The sequence below is a fragment of the Mangifera indica genome, chromosome 7 (assembly GCF_011075055.1).
Source record: "Mangifera indica cultivar Alphonso chromosome 7, CATAS_Mindica_2.1, whole genome shotgun sequence".
NCBI lineage: Eukaryota > Viridiplantae > Streptophyta > Magnoliopsida > Sapindales > Anacardiaceae > Mangifera > Mangifera indica.
In genome coordinates, this window is record NC_058143.1 from 17,665,562 (window position 1) to 17,685,124 (window position 19,563).

The window sequence follows — 19,563 nt, forward strand, 5'->3', positions numbered from 1 at the left end:
GTAATTTTAAAGATAAAAGGTGAAGCAATATAATGCCATACATCATCATGAATCTTTGAATGGATTTCCTGGTGCGGCGGTATCTTTTTTCCTTCCCAAATAAACTAGGGTAAAGTCAATGGGTGCCATTTTATTAATTTCTGTTACCATCACCTCTTTATGACTGTCTGCTAAATGTTGAAATTTTGGAGGGCTGTTGGGGACCTACCAATTTCTTTAGTGAAATCCTTAGGTAAGGTATGTCTCATATGGTTCCACTCTTTATTTAACTTTCATGGATTCCAATCCATCAGGATTTTATGAACCATATGATCTTCCTATTGGGTGGACCAAACCTGATGATCACACCCTTTGACAAATTTATCTGTGAGTCTATAAATGGACTAGAAATAGCAGTGAAATGATCTCTAATGACAGAATGCATCTGGGAAAGCTGAAGGTGATAAAAAACATTGAGTCTTATACAGGCAAAATGCCAGGATTTGGCATTTTTCCTTTAGGTGGGTGCTTTGATGGGTGCCGCGATCACAATCAGGCTTCAGGTTTCGGCACAAGAATCTGGAACCTGAGTGACAGGCCGGTGGAATTGCAAATAAGGGTCGGATCAATACTCAAAAAGGTTCATACATTGAAGCCTGGTTCTTCCAAGAGGCTAAAATGCAAGAGCATTTACAAGGCTCATATGCCAGGCAAGAGTGGGAGCTCAAGTGCTAATGGCAGTATGAAGAGCTTGTTATATTACTATGATGAAACTTGCCACCCTTATATTTGGATACATGACACTGGCTGTGATTCATTAAGGATGGTGAAGCAACAGTATATCAGCCTGGAGGACCTGAGGGATTATTCTGAGATCAGAATTTTCAGGGATCATCAAAAAGGCTGTGTATCAGTTCGCAAGAAACCAAGACCAGATTTCTGCTGAACTCTTGTTTGTTATTTATCTTAGTAGTGGAATTGATGGGTTGTTTTTGTTTTCCCTTTCTATCTTCTTCAACCTTTGATCTTAATCTGGTTTGCCTATGTGATGCAGACTGTGTACACTTTTCCATTTCGTTTCTTACTTCTTATTGATAGAGTTCTGACTGTAAAAATTGGAAATGATGAAGTTACATTTCTGTTAAGTCTTTCTTCAGCTTGTCTTCAATTGTTTTTTATGTAGATTCTGAGGCTGATTTTGCCACAGATCCCAGGTAAAACTCAGCTGATCAAGTAAATTTCCCTTGATTGTGATTCAAATCAAAACTGGTGGACCATGAAGAGTTAATGTTTCATAAATTAGAGATTAGACTGAGATATGTTCATTATTTAATGCAACTGATAAAAGTACACCATGTTGCTTGTATGGGAAGAAAAGATGATGACAAATTATGACCATTGAAATGATTCCTAACAAAGGTTTTGGAGAAAAGTTGGGGGTGATGATGTTCTTTTTCCTCTTCAAGCTAACGAAAATCTTTCTGTGCAGACTTTTTTTTTTTCCCCTTAATTTCAATATTAAACAAAAGGCCAAAAGACTATTTCCCACCTAAGTTTTGATGAGTTTTCAAAGTTACATTTATAGAGTTTAAAAAACTCAAAGTTTCATTTATGGGTTAACTAGAATTAAAATTTTTTGTTAAAAATAGGAGTAAAATTATCATTTTACTATCAATATTAAAAAAATATAAAATTCATTATATTTTTTCTCTAAGTTTTAAAAACTAATATTTCACTTTTATCTAAAGTTTTTTAACTTTGAAAAGTCACATTTCCCCCATCCCCTCTAACCTTAGGTTTTTTTCTTCTCTCTAATGTCTATAACCTCTCCTCTCTACCCTAAATCGGTGGATAGTGCATGAAAAACGATTTGAGACAAATCTCTTTATCTCGTCGTCAAAGAGAAGAGATTTAGATTTTCTCTTCAATGACGAGACAAAGAGATTTAGATCTCTTCGTCGCCGGATCTCTTTGTCTTCGACGAAGAGATCTATTATAGATCACTTTCTACGTATTAACTATCAATTTAGGGTAGAGAAAAAAATTGTTAGTGTTAAAATGTTGGTTAAAGGGGTGAACAAAAAATTTAAGAGAGAAAATATAAGTTTCCAAAATTAAAAAATTTAAAAAAAGAGTGAAGTTGTTAATTTTTAAAATTTAAGGGAGAAAAATATTTATATATATTTTAATATTATTAATAAAATAATAATTTTATTTTTATTTTTAACAAAAAATAATAATAATTAATTTATAGATGAAATTTTAAATTTTTTAAATTTCACAAAAATGATTTTTAAAACGCGTTAAAATTGATGTGGAAAATAATGGTTTGGCCTAAACAAAATCTTAGCCTTTAATATATCCTATAAAATTATTAAATTCGTCTCATCATGATTCAATGGGCGTGATCAACTACCAAATTGGAAAAACAAAGCAAATATCACATCCCCTTCTTACTTTTACATTGCTTTCGAGACCCTCATAAGTTTTGGAAAACCTTTTACCTCCCCAAGGATTTGCAAAATATGTCTCTTAGCTCAATTAACAAATAATGAAGGTTAACTCAAAGTTTGAAGTGTTCAACGTAAAATTATGTGTTCTCCCAATTATCTTTGAAATCAAACCCATGCGTGACACAATTGTCTTTGATGCATAAGTTAATTTTTTTAGCTAAATTAATGACGTTGATGTAATTATTAATTGAAAGAACTTTCAACATAGAACCCCTTGGCGAACTCAGCTCCAATCTAAGGGGGGTGAGTAGGTAAATTTGATTACTTATAGGGTCTCAGGGATAGAAATGTAAAGATGAGGGTAGCTTGTGACATTAGCCCGAAGAAGAAACGCATTGACGCTTCTTGATTTTTCTTAAGCCATGGCATATAAACAAAGTGGCAATGGCAAGAGTAGAAAAAGCAAGAGTCATGGCGTGTGTTTGTGATATGTTTAATAGTCTTCGATAGTCTTTCAGACTCTTTCTTGAAAAACCCAATTTTTTTTTTCAGCTAAACTCTTCACCTTTGACATCGAATCCAACAAACCAAATCTCTCTGTAAATCAGCTAAACAAAAGTTATGGGAATTTCATGGAGTAATAGAAGAAGAAATAACTATCATCACCACCACAGTCATTATTTACCACCACCGCCTCCACCGCTTCCGCCGCCACTACCACCTTTCCACGAACCCCCTTTGTATTCCACCCCAAACCCGCCTCCCCCTCCGCCCCCACCGCCTTATGCTCCACCCCACAATCCTTATCCTGCTCCCCCACCACCACCACCTCCACCACCAGTTAATTCTTATTATTACAATCCGCACGGTGGCTACAATTCTTATAATTATGCCAATCACATGATGGGCAGGTTCAACTACCAGTTTCATTACCAGTCTCCTTATTACGCAAACCAGGCCCATGGATGGCCCACTGACAGTAACAGGCCTCAAGTGGGGCCACCACCGCCTTATGTTGATCATCAGAGTGCAAAGAAGGTGAGGAATGATGTGAATGTTCATAAGGATACGTTGACGATTGAAGTGGATGAGCAGAATCCGGATCATGTCTTGGTTTCGTTTGTATTTGATGCCATGTTTGATGGGAGGTTAGTGATTTCTTTATTGATTAGTCTAATTCCTTTCAAATTTTTCCTTTTTGTTTTTTAATGTGTGATTTCGTTTAGTGGGTATGTTAAATTATTCCATGTATTGGACTGTTTATGAGTTGTGAATCTGTGATCTTTAATCTTAAAGAATTATTGTTTGGACCTGATTAAACTAATTTGTGTACACTGATAGTTTTGTATGTAGCTTATTGAATTGAGGTATCTTGATTTTTAGGATACATAAACTACAATAAGAAAGAGCACCAATGGAGGAGTAATCTAGTAATGACATATAACTGGACAGCAGGGGTTGTGGCAAGATATATAACTAAGAAATTATCATATAATTGTTAGCATTATTCACATCAATGGAAATCGCTTTGTCCACTGTACTGCAAGTGTAGCATTTGCAGTATTCTTTTTTATGGTTGGAATTAATATTGTTGAAGTATGAGTCACACTTTAGTATCCCAGGCGGTGTATGTATTATTAGTTAACCACAGAACAAATTGAGGCCTTTCTCCTTATACAGTCTTCTATTGTGATAATGTTGCTGAAAATGGGAGTGATGACGGCAGTGTTGTAAGCGAATATTGACCAGTGTCACAAAATTAATTTTTTCTCCAAATCAGTGAGCAATTTTGGTAATTTGCTATCACTAAGTAATGCATGAAGATCATATCCATGCACTTGGAAAGGCTTAATTGAGGTGATTGAGTATCACCTGCACAATAAGGCCAGCCAGCTCAAGCCTTCATGTTACATCATGAGCATGGATTAAACTAGTTGCATTATACGTATAAATCAACTTGTTGAAACTTTAAGGAGGATGGTAAAGAAATATGAATTAGAATCGGAAATGAAGAGAGCTTCCTTGCAATAATATTTCACCTGTAAAGTGAAGTTTACAGATATAGATCATTTTATTTTCTACTTTCGGCACTTGGCAATAGGTATACGCTAGTTTGTGGCAATTTAGTCTTAGAAAGGGAGTTCTGAACATTAGTATGACAAGCCAGGCTTTAGAAATAGCTTCAAATTTCAGGATGCACTTTTCCATCTTCATTAATGGCTATCAAACCCACTTTACGATTGCTTGCCTTTATCTAGTTGGTCATTCTGTGTGGCTAAGGGCAGGGGAAATTATTGCTACATGATTATCTACGCCTCTGTGGTTAAGTGTTAAGAACATTGAAATTAAAGCTTAATCAATGCCTAACCCTTTTTTAATATTAGCAATGTGAACAAGGGTAATTTATGAATTATCCAATTAGGATTAGAATATCAATTTGATTGTGATTAAGATAAGATTGGTGGATTAGCATTACCAAATTAAATTAAGGTTAGAAGAATTAGTGAAGGAGGCCACCTATTAAAACTAGGATGGTTTTGATGAAAAGATATTGATGGTGTTGGTGGGTAGTATCAATCTAGGAGCTTGGTTGCAAAAGGTGTAGTACCTTACACTAAACTATGTGGAGCACTTGAGTAGATAAATCCAATTTACTGTAATCTCAATATTACTCAATAAAATTTCATTCCCATTTTTTCACAATCTCAATTATTTGTATTTTCAATTTGGAGTCCTATCAATTGGTATTAGAGCACACCAATCCCAAATGCACTTTGTGCATCTATGGCCAATGCAAGGGGTTTTCACTGGAGGAGGCTACCTGGGAAGTCAAGGCTGACTTTTTCCTGCTTTTGTCTTGAGAACAAGACAATTGTTAAGGGAGGAGGTATTATTAAGCCCTTGATTGTGGCAGCCTACCATAGAAGGCCGCAAAAAGTCAAGGTAATGAAGGTTTGCAGGAGGAAGATAAATAGGACTTAACAGATAAAACAAGCTTGTATTCAAATTAGGAGACGATAAAGATCAAGGGTAACCAAGGATTTATTCATTAGATTAACAGGTAAAGGCTAAATAAAGAGAGAGTTATCTTGAAGATAAGATTGCATATTTAATCTATGATTTAGAATCGGATAAGGGAATGGATTTACCTATTTAAACAAGCCATTTTTGGTAGGGGAAGACATGATTAATTTTCCACATTGTTGATAGAGTAGCTCTGTTATGGTAGGTGGAACATCTTCATTCCAATTTAGGCATAACATCTAGCTTAGTTTATTTTATATTATAATCACCAACTTGAGTTAGGCAGTACAGCACTAGAATGATTTTTCTACAGCAACATCTGTATTCACTGCACTGGCTGTTACAACAACCTCTGATTTGGTCGCACCGGTGCAAAATTCGTCTCCTGCCCACTCAGCAGGTTTTGCCCAAACTGTTGGCCACAGTCAAGCAACACACGCTTTGTTACAACAACTCTCCTATTTTGCCACATATGGAGATGTAAGCCACACCCAACCACAACAAACTCACACTTTACAGCCACACAATCACCTTATATCACCATGCCCTCACACCAAACTCAACCTTTTCCACCCAACCACACCATCCACTTGTACTGCCCACCCTGCACCACAAACTCACCCAGCCAGACCTTTTGTACCAACTTACACCCAATATGTATGAAATGAGATACAGTTTGAACTACATTTATCACCCATGTATGGGATAACAACCATGATCTCATAGTTTTATCACTCGACCTTTAGAGCTTTTTTGACACTTTTGTAGAAGCTTTAACCTATAAATCTCTCCAACAACCTACCCAACAACGTTAACTCTCTTCTGCAGCCTTTCTGATAACTTTAAAACTTGTTGACAACCTCTTCAGCGACCTTAGAACTCATGGTCAACCTCTCAACGACCTTAGAACTTGCTGGTGATCTCTCTAACAACCTCAAACTTTATTGGAGACCTCATAAATTGCCAATAACCCTTATATTTGGCTAAAAAATTGCCCAAAACCTGTCGGAAAGCCTAAGACTTCCAAAAATTGTTGTTAGCCCTCAAATACAATCAAAGATAGCCTGAGTGATAGTAAAGCACACTTTTTTTCGTATAAACTGATCTCTTATTTAGTTGTCAGAGACGTATAGGCGTGATAACCAATTGTTGGTCTCATCTAAGACTGCTGATGAAGCTGCCAATCAATTTTTTTATTTGTAGTGTACTAACAAATTATTTTAAATTTAATGGAAATGGGATTTTTTGATCGCCTTAGGTAAAACAGCTACGTCTTCGCTTAGCCTTTGTCACCTAGGCAATAGGAACTCTCATTGCCTATTGGCTCTTTTCGCCTTTAACAACTATGGATAAAAGTTCAGAAAATTACCTTTAGTTGAGTTCATATTTTCTTTTCATACATGACAGAAATGCATTTCAAACTGTTTCTCAAAAATGTTTTGTGATAAATTCTTGATTTTGATAAAATATGATATGATGCTGCTCAAAATGTGCGAAACATCAAGGTGAAAATCAGATAGCTCATTGTACTAGTGCTTTCATTGTAGTTTTTACCATTGCTATCTGTTAAGGCTTTCAAAGTGACTGAAATGAGCTTTTGACACCATTGTAATGCATCAGGATGGATAAGAAATCTGTCAGTCTCAATCAAACTTGTCACTTTGAACCATTTATGATTGTGAATAATTTTTTAAAAAAGTTGAGAAAATGGTCTATTCTCCTTATTTGGAAGTATAGATGTGTCCACTAGACACAGAACTCCATTCTCCTTTATTTCTCTGCACTCTTCGGAATGTTTTCTGTTAGGTACCTGCACTCAACAATCCAGCAGCTCCACAGTCCTTACCCAATGCAATCCACGTATAATAGTTCCTGCGCTTGTCAGTCCTCAACCAAGGCAAAAATATACAGATGATAGCAAAAAGGAAATGAAGAAATAATGGAATTGGTATTGATTAAGAAATGTTCTCAATGAAACAGTAAACTAGACATGAAATTAAACTGAAAGCTGCTACACACTCCCCCAAGCCTGGTATTTGAGAGACCAGGTTCTCTCCACAAAGGATTACCACAATATTTTTCTGCTGCCCCTTTTTTTCTTCTTTCTCCCCTTTTTATGCTGACTTCCTAACTAATTTCCTAAGCTTTCATTCTATTAGGACTCATGTTTACATCTCCCGCGAGATAAAGCAAAAAATGGAAGGCACTCAAGGCCAGAGAGGGGACAATACAAGTGGCTTTTATTCTTCCCATAACCGTAACACCTCTCATAGCTTGCCACATTTCATTTCACTTCTTTGTGGTCCAGCCTTTCTTCCCTTGAGTCTGCCATTTGTCATCTCCATTTTTTGTGCCACTTGTATTCTCCCCTCTCTTGCCTTGAGTGCCTTGCATTTGTTATTTCATCTTGCAGGATATGTAAACATGAGTCCTAACACATTTTCGGCCCTCCATGTGGCCTCCCTCCATCATGTGGAATTCTTTCAAGATCTCCCTTAGGTCCACCTTTCTTTTCCTGGACAATTCCTCTAGTTGCAGCTTCACATCTCTTAATGTTCACCTTAAAGGCAGGGGTCCTAACATTTTCTTTTGTGCCTAAAAGGAACTATATCTTCATCTGTGACAGATTCCTGAGTCTTTATAAGAATGTAAGATATCCATGCTGTTTTATCAGCTCCACAAACAGAAAAAGGGAAATTTGCTCTCTAAGAATTTAGTTTATATTAATTTATGCTTTATAACTATTGCCTATCTTATCATTTCTACTATTGGTTGCATATTCTCCTTGGTCACATGGTGCTCCGCATTGTTAGAGTGTTATCTACCGCCTAAGGATATATAAACATGAGGAATTCGAAGGTGATTTCATGGTGATCTAAGTCCAAATTTTCCATCTACCTGTATAGAGAACTACATGTGTGTGTGTGTGTGTGTGAATGTGTTTGCTTTTTTATCTCTGAGTGATTGGAGGGATATTGTTGGTGTCTTGTTGCATGACTAATTATGTTTGTTGTCCATCTGGACTATCCCTGTGGTATGCAGTAGTTTTCTCTCTCTCTCTCTGTTTTTTTTTATATTTAAGTTTTCTCATATTTTTTTTATGCTTGCTTATAATTAGTGCCTGAAAAAAATTGAAAGTTTATGAACACTCTGTTACACTATCTCCTGGCATTTAGAATATCAAAGACTGATTACTGGCGGTAACTGACAGTTGTATTTAATTATACTTTTTAGTCCCTTTAAATGTTTGGATTAGTAATACGCTGAAGTCAAAACGTAAGATAATCGACCGGTGTATGATATCAAATCAGGAATAAGAAAAGAATTTACAGTAGTACTCCTGAAATTTGCTGAAGTGTTGATGTTTCAGTGACTTGGATGTATTATCCTACTGTAGCATTGGGGGAAAGCATAGAGTCTAATCTAACAGTTGAATGATAATATGGTTTTCAGAAGTAGACTAATACATCGACTCTCTTAACATCATGTGATATTTGTTACTTATGGTTAAACTGGTGTCAGCATCACCTCCTCCAAGTGATAGATAGTCAAGGTCTTCAACAATCTAAACAAAAAGGCCATAATATGTTCAGAATTCAGAGAAGTTTGATTGTACAGCAGGCTTGTAGTTGGTCACAGGATCTTCACTTATCTTTAGAAGATGAATGCTATAGATATCTCTGAATGTGTTTGTGTGTAATCTTAGGATTCCATTGGTTACATAATGGAAACAAGTTTTAGATGAAAAGCTGCAGTTGGCTCGATCAATAATCTATATGTTTGAATTGCTGTTCTATAGTTTAAGAGAAAAAGCCTTCTTTTTTTAATTTTAAAAAAAAATCAATAGGTACATCATGAAATTTTTTATATAACGTCTTGCCTGTTTTCTTTCCTATTGACAGCATCACTATACTGTACTTTGCCAAGGAAGAGGCAAATTGTCGATTTGTTCCACTGTTTCCTGAAGCCTATGTGCCAGTGAGAGTTCCCTTTAAGAAAGGACCGGGCCAGAAATTTTGTCAGCCTTCAGGGACAGGCATTGACCTAGGCTTCTTTGAATTAGATGATCTCTCCAAACCATCACCAGGAGAAGATGTATTTCCTCTTGTAATATCTGCTGAAACAAATGTGCCATCAACTTCCACTGATGACCGTTTTGATGATCCTGAGCCAAATACATCTGCTCATATGCAGATAACTCAAGCTGTTCTAGAAAAGAGTAATGATGCTTCATTCCAAGCAAAAGTAATAAGGCAGATATTGTGGGTTGATGGAGTTCGCTATGAGTTACGTGAGATATATGGAATAGGAAGCTCAGCGGCAGAAGGTTTTGATGACAGTGACCCAGGGAAGGAATGTGTGATTTGCATGACTGACCCTAAGGATACTGCTGTGCTACCTTGCAGACACATGGTGAGAGTCCACTTGACTACTCTATATTCAGTATCTTTCATGCTAATTCTTTTGCACGTTATTAATTAGGGAGATTAAGCAATCATTGTTAGTCACCAGAGATATTCTAGATGTAAGAACTAATACAAGGATTGGAATTCAGGTTTATTTAGGTGTGCCCTGTAATTATTTCTGAGCTGTGTTATTGTTTTTCTGTTTTCTTTTAATTGCAAAGTAGCTGGAGATCTAGGTTTTAAAATTCGAGGTCTGGAAATTGTGTATATAAGCATGCATGTGTGGTGGCTGTATACTAAATCTTTGACAGTGAGTATCTTATCTACTTCAATAGGGAGCTATTAAGCATGGTGATTAGTTGCTATATTAATGTACAAGTTTTCAAATTTTTCACCTCTTGCTAATTGAGTCTTTTGTGGAAATACATGCCTCTGCATATAACAATTTCAAGCTAAAGTAAGGTGTTCTCCTATCTTTAACTTGTATGTGATTCTTTAAAACCAAGTATTTTAAACTCAAATAGTTGATATTGTATCTTCCAGTGTATGTGTGGCGAGTGTGCAAAGGCATTGCGGCTTCAGTCAAATAAGTGCCCCATTTGCCGGCAGCCCATTCAGGAACTTATAGAGATCAAGTTAAGTAGTGGTGGTGATCAATGACAGATATTTATATCATGTTTGATTGAACGGTATGAGGATTAATTCTTTATTTTTGTAATCTGTCTTTCCCAGTCTTTATGCATATATTATTTTGTATATCTCAATCATATATAACTGTTCTTTTTCTAACTTCTATGTGACATCCATGTCAAATCTAATGTTGCAAGGATGAGATATAACAGTTAAGTGTGTTTGTGCATGAGAATGTATGACTGAAACTATAGTTGTCAAATCTTCAATATTCACCCAATCAGTGTGAATCTTTAACCATCTTCAGTATCTTTGGCTGTATGCATTTATTCATTTCTTTTAGAGAAAGTAAGGTTTTGATCTACAGTGGTACTAATTATATAAAGTTTGGGGTTTAGGGGAAACCCTCTTTTTGTATTTAAAAAAATAGATAAATAAATACCGGTGAGGTGGAGGAATAATCTTTTCCCTCCTTTCACCGAATTTTTTAAGTTTTCAAAGAATAACTTGTCAAATATTCAATGAAATTATTTTGATATCTTTTCTTTCTTTTGTACTCCTGGCCTTTTAGGATAAGTTGTTAAACCTGACTTTCCTTGGTTGAATTTTCAAATTATGTATGATAAATTCATGTGATTAGTTGTTGAAAAAACAGAAGAGAGAGAGAGAGAGAGAGAGAGAGGTTTTGTATGAACATTCTAGGTCTGGAGTACTTTTTCCCTTTGGTCTAATAGCCAAAAAGAGGCTTAGAGGGAATATTTACCAATGAAGTTAGCATTAGGAGTAGGGGGATAACTAAGAATCTTCAAAGCTTGGATCTGACTTTGAGAAGATGTTACCTTTCAACCGAGGATACAATAATACCAATCATATTTTGGATCTTACTAAATTATCATTTCCAAAAATGGCCTCTCTGATATGATAGTCTTTTGTTGCTCTACCAGAAGGGTTGTAGAAGTGGTTTCTCTTTTGTTGCTTCTGGTTAATTTGTACCAAACTCTGGTTTTTTATCATGTCTAGTTCTGCTTGTTAACATGAAAGTTTCTGAATGCTAAATAATTCACATATCTTCATTCTATAGTCACTGTAAGAAATTTGGCAGATGTTTTGTTTAATTTTATTACATTACCCCATTCCTATAGCATTATCAGAGTCATAACCCACATGACTGTTGACTTCTTTTAGAGATGTATGCAGCAGCGTTACATTGATAGTGAAATCCACAAGGATTGTTTGGGCAGTTTTCTGAAATTCCAGTAATTGTGGCCATGTGATGAACCATTCCCTCTGGCATTGGGAGTTTGGCGTGCACATACATTGTAAACACCCACATTTGTCCTTTGATTATGTGTCAACTTTCTTCTGCAAAATTCTTGCAATTTCAAAGCACAACATAAGATTGCAAGCCAATTTTAAGATGTGAAAGTTCATTGTGTGCTCTGTATCCACAAAAGAAAAAATGAATCAACACCTCTTAAAATTTGGCATGTTGTGAGACATTGTGCCCTACTGGGCTGTGTCCTAGCTGGCATCTGTCTTTCTGTTTATAAAAACGAGGCTGTGGTGAATTTCTGAGATTTTGTAAGTGGCTTTATTAAGGGATTATCGAGAAAAGCTATTTCTGCATTAGTGCAGAAAGTAAAACAAAGAGTTTTTTCTCTTGAAGTCAAAACTTGCGAAGATCTGTGGCTGTATTATTATTGGGCATTCACACGGAAACTCTTGAGCTATAACTAGTAAAGGGCATGTGAGATGAGATGAGGAAGTTCATAATAGAACGCCATGGCTGGCCCCTCAAGCTGTATTTTCTTAGCTTATCAATCACTATCCAGGGACCATGTGGTGCTCGTGATTGTGATGCCATCATAAATGGCTTAGGCTGTACCTCTGCCCATTCTCTTTAACAACAATACAGACCAAAAAAGATGTCATCTCAAAATTCAAATCTATAGTTATCAATTCATCTAAGCTTAAGCCTAACCCACTACTTACCACACCATTTTACTTACACATGAAGCTGGTACAGCATAAATCTAACAAAATTTGAAACTGGGCTCACAAGAAAAGGTGAAATAGCAGATGAATATTTAATCATTGGAAGCAACAGAGTTAGATGGTTTACATGTTTTAAGAAGGGGAGGAAAGTTGTTTTCTTAATTCCTTTTACACTATTGAAATGGCTTTAATGTTTCCAAAGCAAAGTGAGATGTCTAAAGGGCAAAAAAAAAAAAAAAAAAAAATGTAAAAGAAAACTGGAAGACAAACAAGGGCAGAGTAGAAGAAATTGTCCTAGTTCATTTCTTGCTCTTTCTCATCCAAGAAATAGAATCCCACATATCTCAACCTCAATTTATGAAGATCCATTGTACACAAAAGATGATGCCCAAATGGTATAGATGTAAAAGGTCAAAAATTATACAAACTGAGATGATAATTTATAATTGAGTGATGTAATTGTTTATTTTTTTAATTTTAAAATCATTTAATCAAATACTATTACATCAATTCGTATAAATAAATTGTATAAATTTATTTGTATTACTCAATTTATACATTTGTTAATTTACCCACGTGACCAAACTACACATGTATGCATTTTTGGGTAACTTCAAAAAGATGGGACCTTTAAAAGGGAACATTGTCACATTATACTTCTTCTTTTGTTGTATCATTGCATACTTCTTCTATCAACAAATTGATGTCACTTCCTTCAATTTAACTTTCAATATTTCGCAGTAAATAAATAAATATATATATTTTTTGGTTCATTCAATCAAATGGATAATTCAAACAAAAATACTTCTGTACAATTTTTATTTTTACTGTAAGACATTTTGCGGGAATCTCGGAAGCCCATTATTGAATACCTTTATTATTCATAAGTTCAATTGAATATTTTATATTATTAGTCATAAAGGCAAAAAAAAAGAGCTAAATTAATAAAGCACTTTTTTTGCCCTAAATTAAAAAAGATTTATATTTGATTATGCCTTAATTAACAAGTCTTTGTATTGTGTTGGATACAAAACTAATGATTTGAATTTGGATAGCCTTGATTGGCTAGAAATCCAACCTTATAAAATTTTCATAAATTATATAAAATGATTTGAATTAATAAAATTATATGTATTTAATTAAATTTTTTAATTATATCTTTTTATATAATTAAATAATTTTAAATTAAATATAAATTTTAATTATATAATATTATATCATTTTAATAATTAAGTGTATAAATAATATTATTTTGACAAGCATAGAATAGGAATAAGATGTACAACACATCAAATCAAATAGACATTTTACATGATTAAATTGTAAAGATTACGACTAATATTACTTTGAAGAAAAGCAAGTATATTCAATGATATTTCTTTGAAAAAGAATAAAAGAGAATCGGGTCAGGCCGGGTCGGGTCGAGTGGAGTGGAGTTGGGGCAGGAAGGAAAATTTGGAAAACGGTAAAAATTAATAATTTTTGACCCCATAAAAAGTAAATCTGACACAAGGCATCCACATCTCCTGAGGATAATTATAAAGGGAAAAAACTTATGTCCCACCCAAATTTTAGCTCATTTTCAAATCTATATCGATGAGAGACAAAAATCTCTATTCTCACCCATAGGTAAATTTCTGTTAATTTTTTTTTTTAAAATGAGAGGTAAAATAGTCATTTTACTATTTATATTAAAAAGTTATAAAGTTTATTATTTCTTATCTCTTAGGTTTTAGAAATTAACATTTCACTTTCATTTAAAGTTATTAAACTTTAAAAAGTAACAATTTTACCCTCAAATCTAAGGTTTCCACATTTTTTAAAACTTAGTCGCCCCTTGTATCTTTCAAAAATAGCAGTTTTATCCTCACTTTTCAACTTCATCTTCCGACATCGTCTTCGACATCCTCTTTCTCCAAGTGTGATGACAATAGTGTGGTGAAGTCTTCATCTCCTCGTTGCACGGTGCGATGGAGAGGTCTCTCTTCATTGCTCTACCCAGACAACAAAGGATAATGCTTCATCGCTCATAGCGTCATCCAGACGCGACGACAAAACATAGTCCTTCATCTATTCTTCTAGATCTGGATAATGCTTCATCGTCCAGATCTAGGGTATGAAAGGTCATCTTTTATTGTCCTTTGTAGTTGAAGATAGGAGATCAATGGAATGTATTGACCGTTGGTGGTAGCTAAAGAAGAAAGTAAACCCTAGGGGTAAAATCTAAACTTTTCAAACTTTGAGGTATTAGTTTTTAAAATTTGAAGGGAAAAATAAGAAAATTTTAACGTTTATAGATAAAATGATGATTTTACCTATATCTCTAACTAAAAATTTGGATGACAGTTTAGTTATAGGTGAAAATTTGAATTTTCATCTCTCTTGTATATGAGTTTAAAATTAAGTTAAAAGTTGGATAGGAAATAGTCCTTTTCTCAATTATAAAATGGCCAAAACACTTATTCCCACCTAAGCTTACATGCACCCCGCAACTCCCGCCCAATAAATTTCAAAATCTTAAATATTAATGTATCAATTATTAGAATTAACGAAATCCATTAAATTTAAATTATTAATAAATTTTTTATTTAAAAATTTAAAAAATTATATTTTTCTATAATTAGTATTTTTTCTTTGTTTCTCTCATAAAAAAAGTCAACCAACTTCTATACTAGTGTTTTTTCTAATACCTTTGACGAGGACAAATAATTGTTAATCAAAAGTTAATTAATTATTTATCAAACAAATATGTATGATGTACAGATTTATATCAAAAAATTATTATCAATATTTGGTTGATCAATGATTTATCTTTACTCAGACAGATGAGAGAAAACGTCAATATAAAGGCCGATTAGCTCTTTTCACTAAAGGACTAGGAAAAAAAATTATAAATTTTAAGATAAAAATATAAATTTTTAAATTTTTAGATAAAAAATTATTAATTAATTCTATATAAAGTAAAAATGTAACATCTTTTATTTTTTAAATATTATTAATTAAATAATATTTTTATTTTAATATTTAATATATTTTTGTTAATTTTAATAATTAAAATATAAATATTTAAGCTTTTAATATATACAAACAAAAGTTTGAAAATATGTTAAATTTTATTTGGAATGTAAAATCTACGCAGCTCATCATTATTATTCTCCTCCATCACTCTCTTTGTGCGGTAAAGATTAAAGTCACCTTCCCGAACACCTACCCACACCCAATAACTTTATCTACCCAGATAAAATTTAGTTTTAACATTTTAATTATAAAATGTTAAAATTATTCCAAATAATAATATAAACGCCTAAAAAATACTAATAAATAAAGCCCCCTTAAAGAAACGTTGAAGAAGCCTCTGTGTGTGCAAACGCTCTGCCCCTACGCTTCTCTCTCTTTCTTTCTCCATTTCTCTGAATGAATTACAGATGAAGCACAATCACCGGGGAACTTTTTAATGGCCACCCACCTCTTCTAAAGACCTTCTTTTTCTCTTTCTCTTTATCTTCCTTCAAGTTTTCAACTTTCTGGTTTTTTCCTTTTCTTTTGTTTGATCTAATTGAGCTTGGAATACACAAACCATTGTCAAAGTTACATTGTATATTCATCTTCTGTGGTTTAGTTGCTCGTGCTTCTCAGATCTACCAGCATTCTCAGCTATTATACCTTTCTGCTTGTGTTTGTTTGAGGATTTGGAAGGAAAAAGAATGAGTAAAGAGGAGTTTATGAAGATTCAGGTAATTTGTTTTCTTTTCTTAACTTCTTTGCTTTTTATCAACTCAACAGTTTACTCTCGTTTCTTCTCTCAAGCATAGTAGCCTCCCTTTGCTTCTCTCTTGAAAGCTTTCAGTTTTTTTTTTTTTGAATGATACTTTTCTTGATACTGGGTTTGATCTTTGGGTTGCTTGTGCATGCAGACTTGTGTTCTGAAAGTGAACATACACTGCGATGGATGCAAGAACAAGGTGAAGAAAATCATGCAGAAAATTGATGGTACCACTTCTAATCTTCCAGAAAAAATGATTTTTTGGCTTTAAAGCTAACGATTTTGCAGGTCTTAGAAGTCGTAATTGTTTTGTAAAGCTTTATTTGTATGTTTGATTTGGGGTTTTTTTATTATTATGTTTAGGTGTGTTCAAAACCACCATAGATGCAGAGCAAGGGAAGGTGACCGTTTTAGGAAATGTAGACCATAACGTTCTGATAAAGAAGCTCCAAAAAGCAGGTAAACATGCAGAACTATGGGGTGCACAAAAGCCAAACAACATCAACCAAAACCAACTAACGAACCAGTTCAAAAACATGCAACTTGACAATGGCAAAGGCGGCAACAACAAAGGCCAAAAGGGTGGTAATAATAATCCGCCCAAAGGTGGTGGTGGTGGTGGTGGTGGTGGCGGAGGAGGCCAACCAAACCAGCAGCAAGCGCAGCAAATGAAAGGCATTCAAGATCTGAAGCTCCATCCTTTCAAGGACATGAAGATGCCTATGGACCAGAACCAGAAGGGTGTTAAGTTTATTCTTCCTGAGGATGAAGATTTGAGTGATTATGACGATGATGAGTTTGATGAGGATGAATTTGATGATGAGTACGATGATGAGTTTGACGAACCACTTCCTGCTATGAAGATGCCTGTTATGGGTAATGGCCTGCAGGGTATACCTAATAACATCCTGGAGATGATGAGTCGGAATAATCCTCAGCTCATGAATGCTCAAAAGCTTCCGCAAAATGGTGCTGCTCAAAATGGTAAAAAAGGAGGCGGTCCTGTTCAAGTAAATATTGGTAATGGTGAGAGTAAAAATGGAAATGGAAGTAAGAAAGGTGGTGCTGGCGGCGGCGGTGGGAACAACGGAGGAAACAATCAAAACCCAGGTGGCAAACATGGAAAAAACGGTGGTGGGTTCCCTCAAAATGGTCATAATGGTGGCGGAGCTAACGGTAAGAACGGTAATAATGGTGGTGGTGGTAATAGTAACAATATGAACGGTAATGGGGGCAAAAAGGGAAATGGTGGCGGCGGTGGTGGTGGAGGAGGAGGAGGAATGGGTGGTATGAGTGATGGGTTCCGGAACATGGGTGGTGCTGTTCCTCCAGTTATGATGGCTAACGCTAAGATGGGCCAAATGGGTAACATGCCGATGGGCCAAATGGGTAATATGCCAATGGGCCAAATGGGCAACCCCCCAGCTGTTCAAGGCCTTCCGGCACCTACCATGGGCGGCGGCGCTAGTGCAGGAGGAAGTGGTGGATACTTCCAAGGAGCCGGGCCTGATCTCATGCCGGGTAACCCATATCACCAGCAACCACAGTACATTCCTGCTTTAATGAATCAACAACAACGTGCGATGGGTAATGAAAGGTTCCAGCCCATGATGTATGCAAGGCCACCACCTGCAGTGAATTTCGTCCCGCAACAGCCTTATCCCCCGCAACAGCCTTATCCCCCCCAACAGCCCTATTCCCCATACCCGTATCCATACCCGTCTCATGATCCATCTTACACTCACTTTTTCAGTGATGAAAACACCTCAAGTTGCACTGTCATGTGAAGAAAAATATATTTATCGGTCAAGTTTTCTCTATAAGTTTGTGGGTGGTTTTGGTTCTGGAGCCATGGTCAAAGTGCCATATTATAGATGGAAATGGGTTTTCATTTTAGCTATAATTTTCTCCTTTTTTTATACATGGAAATCGGTTCTCATTTTAGCTATAATTTTCTCTTTTTTTTTTTTTAATCCCAAGTTGAATTAGGGGTTCTAAATTATGTAAAGGGAGTATTTTATTATATAAGATAAATATTATTAAGTCTAATTATAAGGGAGAGTGAGAAGCTCCTTTTAATGTTTATATGTGTTTACATAATGTTGCCAAACGAAAAATAATATGAAAGCATTGAGAAAGGGGGAAACAAGATCCCCTCTCTCCTGCCCATTTCTCTCCCAAATTTTTCTCCCATTCTAGAAGTGCTTTCTTCTTCTTGTCATCTGTTCTTCCAGTTTGATCCACTTTCTGCTGTGATCATCTGTGTGAGTGCGTTCCGTTTTTTGACTATGGTCCCACCATGATTACAAGTAACCCTCCCTGTGCATCAGTAGTCGTAGAACATGTTGACAAAGACAAGCTAACTACTTTTGACTTGCAAATCTAACGGCGTTGACACCTCTGACATAAATTCTGCTGATCGTCGGTCAAGTCTTATCAACGATCATTATCAAGTCACAAGAGCGCCATTGCCGTTCCCATTGGTCACGTGATGATCATCATAATGAAGAATGGCGATGGCCCAGCAAGCTCATCATCTATCTGTCTAATCAAATATGGGGGTCCAGTTGCAGTGTTGGTACCAGTGACAGTCCTTTACTCATAAAGCAATATTATATGGATGTATTTTAGATATTATATCTACTTTATTATATAAAATATTATTTTATTTTTAATTTAAAAATATTTAATTATATAATAATATATATTAAATATATATTTAAATAAATATATATAATTTATTCAACATGAAAAATACTCACTGTTTTCATAGACGTTATTTTACAATAGCATTGTTGATTGAGATGGGATTTGATTCGGTAAATTCGGATGTATGATAATAATTTGTGAACGCGTTCTCGAGTCGTAAGATTTACTGTACCCATGCTATGTATTTCCTCAGGCCAAATTGTTGTATGCAATGCAATGAGACAAGCATTTATTGTGGAAAGCTCGAGATCCAAAATTTACTTGCCCTGTTTGGTCACGAATTTAACACTATTCCTACTCTACAACGTATAATGGAGGAAGGCACGCGGGAAACGTTCACGTGGTCTCTCCTTTCGGGAAATTAGAAAATATTAATTATTTTGTAAATTGGTAATGGGATAATAGTATACATCCAAATAAATTTCAATGGCTGAGATGACGTGTAGGGTCCAACTGTAACCTGGTTGGGTATGCTGAGCAGAAGAATCCATTCAACTGGGGCCCTCAGAGTTTCACGAAAAAAGAACAATCTCAACGTTGAAAACTTACAAAGTAAATCAGTAACGGAGAAACAAACGCCGTTAAGTGTATCATGACGATAATT

At 35.1% G+C, this 19,563-nt stretch overlaps 3 protein-coding genes across 4 annotated transcripts; all 3 read left to right on the forward strand.

Moving 5' to 3' along the window:
* Positions 1-301: 301 nt before the first annotated feature.
* LOC123221024 lies at positions 302-1,135 on the forward strand. The gene has a single exon (XM_044643689.1). It carries the CDS (start codon positions 401-403, stop codon positions 923-925), a length of 525 nt encoding a protein of 174 aa, XP_044499624.1. The 5' UTR covers positions 302-400; the 3' UTR covers positions 926-1,135.
* A 1,735-nt stretch (positions 1,136-2,870) lies between these two features.
* Positions 2,871-12,069, forward strand: LOC123221022 (probable E3 ubiquitin-protein ligase LUL4). 2 transcript variants are annotated; one of them, XM_044643687.1, is made up of 4 exons: positions 2,871-3,580; positions 9,359-9,869; positions 10,406-10,551; positions 11,678-12,069. In XM_044643687.1, exons 1-3 carry the CDS (start codon positions 3,054-3,056, stop codon positions 10,520-10,522), a joined length of 1,155 nt encoding a protein of 384 aa, XP_044499622.1. In that variant the 5' UTR covers positions 2,871-3,053; the 3' UTR covers positions 10,523-10,551; positions 11,678-12,069. The 2 variants fall into 2 exon arrangements, with proteins under 2 accessions (XP_044499622.1, XP_044499623.1); XM_044643688.1 differs by having other exon boundaries at positions 11,690-12,069.
* Positions 12,070-15,816: 3,747 nt separating this feature from the next.
* LOC123221883 (heavy metal-associated isoprenylated plant protein 33-like) lies at positions 15,817-18,432 on the forward strand. Its single transcript, XM_044644853.1, has 3 exons — positions 15,817-16,221; positions 16,402-16,477; positions 16,614-18,432. The coding sequence occupies exons 1-3, from the start codon at positions 16,192-16,194 to the stop codon at positions 18,035-18,037; spliced, it is 1,530 nt and encodes a 509-aa protein (XP_044500788.1). The 5' UTR covers positions 15,817-16,191; the 3' UTR covers positions 18,038-18,432.
* The last annotated feature ends 1,131 nt before the right edge of the window (positions 18,433-19,563 follow it).

Bases quoted from the DNA above. Each gene is read 5' to 3' on its own strand.
- LOC123221022 (XM_044643687.1), top strand. From the start codon at position 3,054: ATGGGAATTTCATGGAGTAATAGAAGAAGAAATAACTATCATCACCAC. The intron at 3,581-9,358 runs GTTAGTGATTTC...TCCTATTGACAG, and splicing joins GATGCCATGTTTGATGGGAG to CATCACTATACTGTACTTTG. The intron at 9,870-10,405 runs GTGAGAGTCCAC...TGTATCTTCCAG, and splicing joins TGCTACCTTGCAGACACATG to TGTATGTGTGGCGAGTGTGC.
- LOC123221883 (XM_044644853.1), top strand. From the start codon at position 16,192: ATGAGTAAAGAGGAGTTTATGAAGATTCAG. The intron at 16,222-16,401 runs GTAATTTGTTTT...TTGTGCATGCAG, and splicing joins AGGAGTTTATGAAGATTCAG to ACTTGTGTTCTGAAAGTGAA. The intron at 16,478-16,613 runs GTACCACTTCTA...TATTATGTTTAG, and splicing joins AATCATGCAGAAAATTGATG to GTGTGTTCAAAACCACCATA.
- LOC123221024 (XM_044643689.1), top strand. From the start codon at position 401: ATGATCTCTAATGACAGAATGCATCTGGGAAAGCTGAAGGTGATAAAA.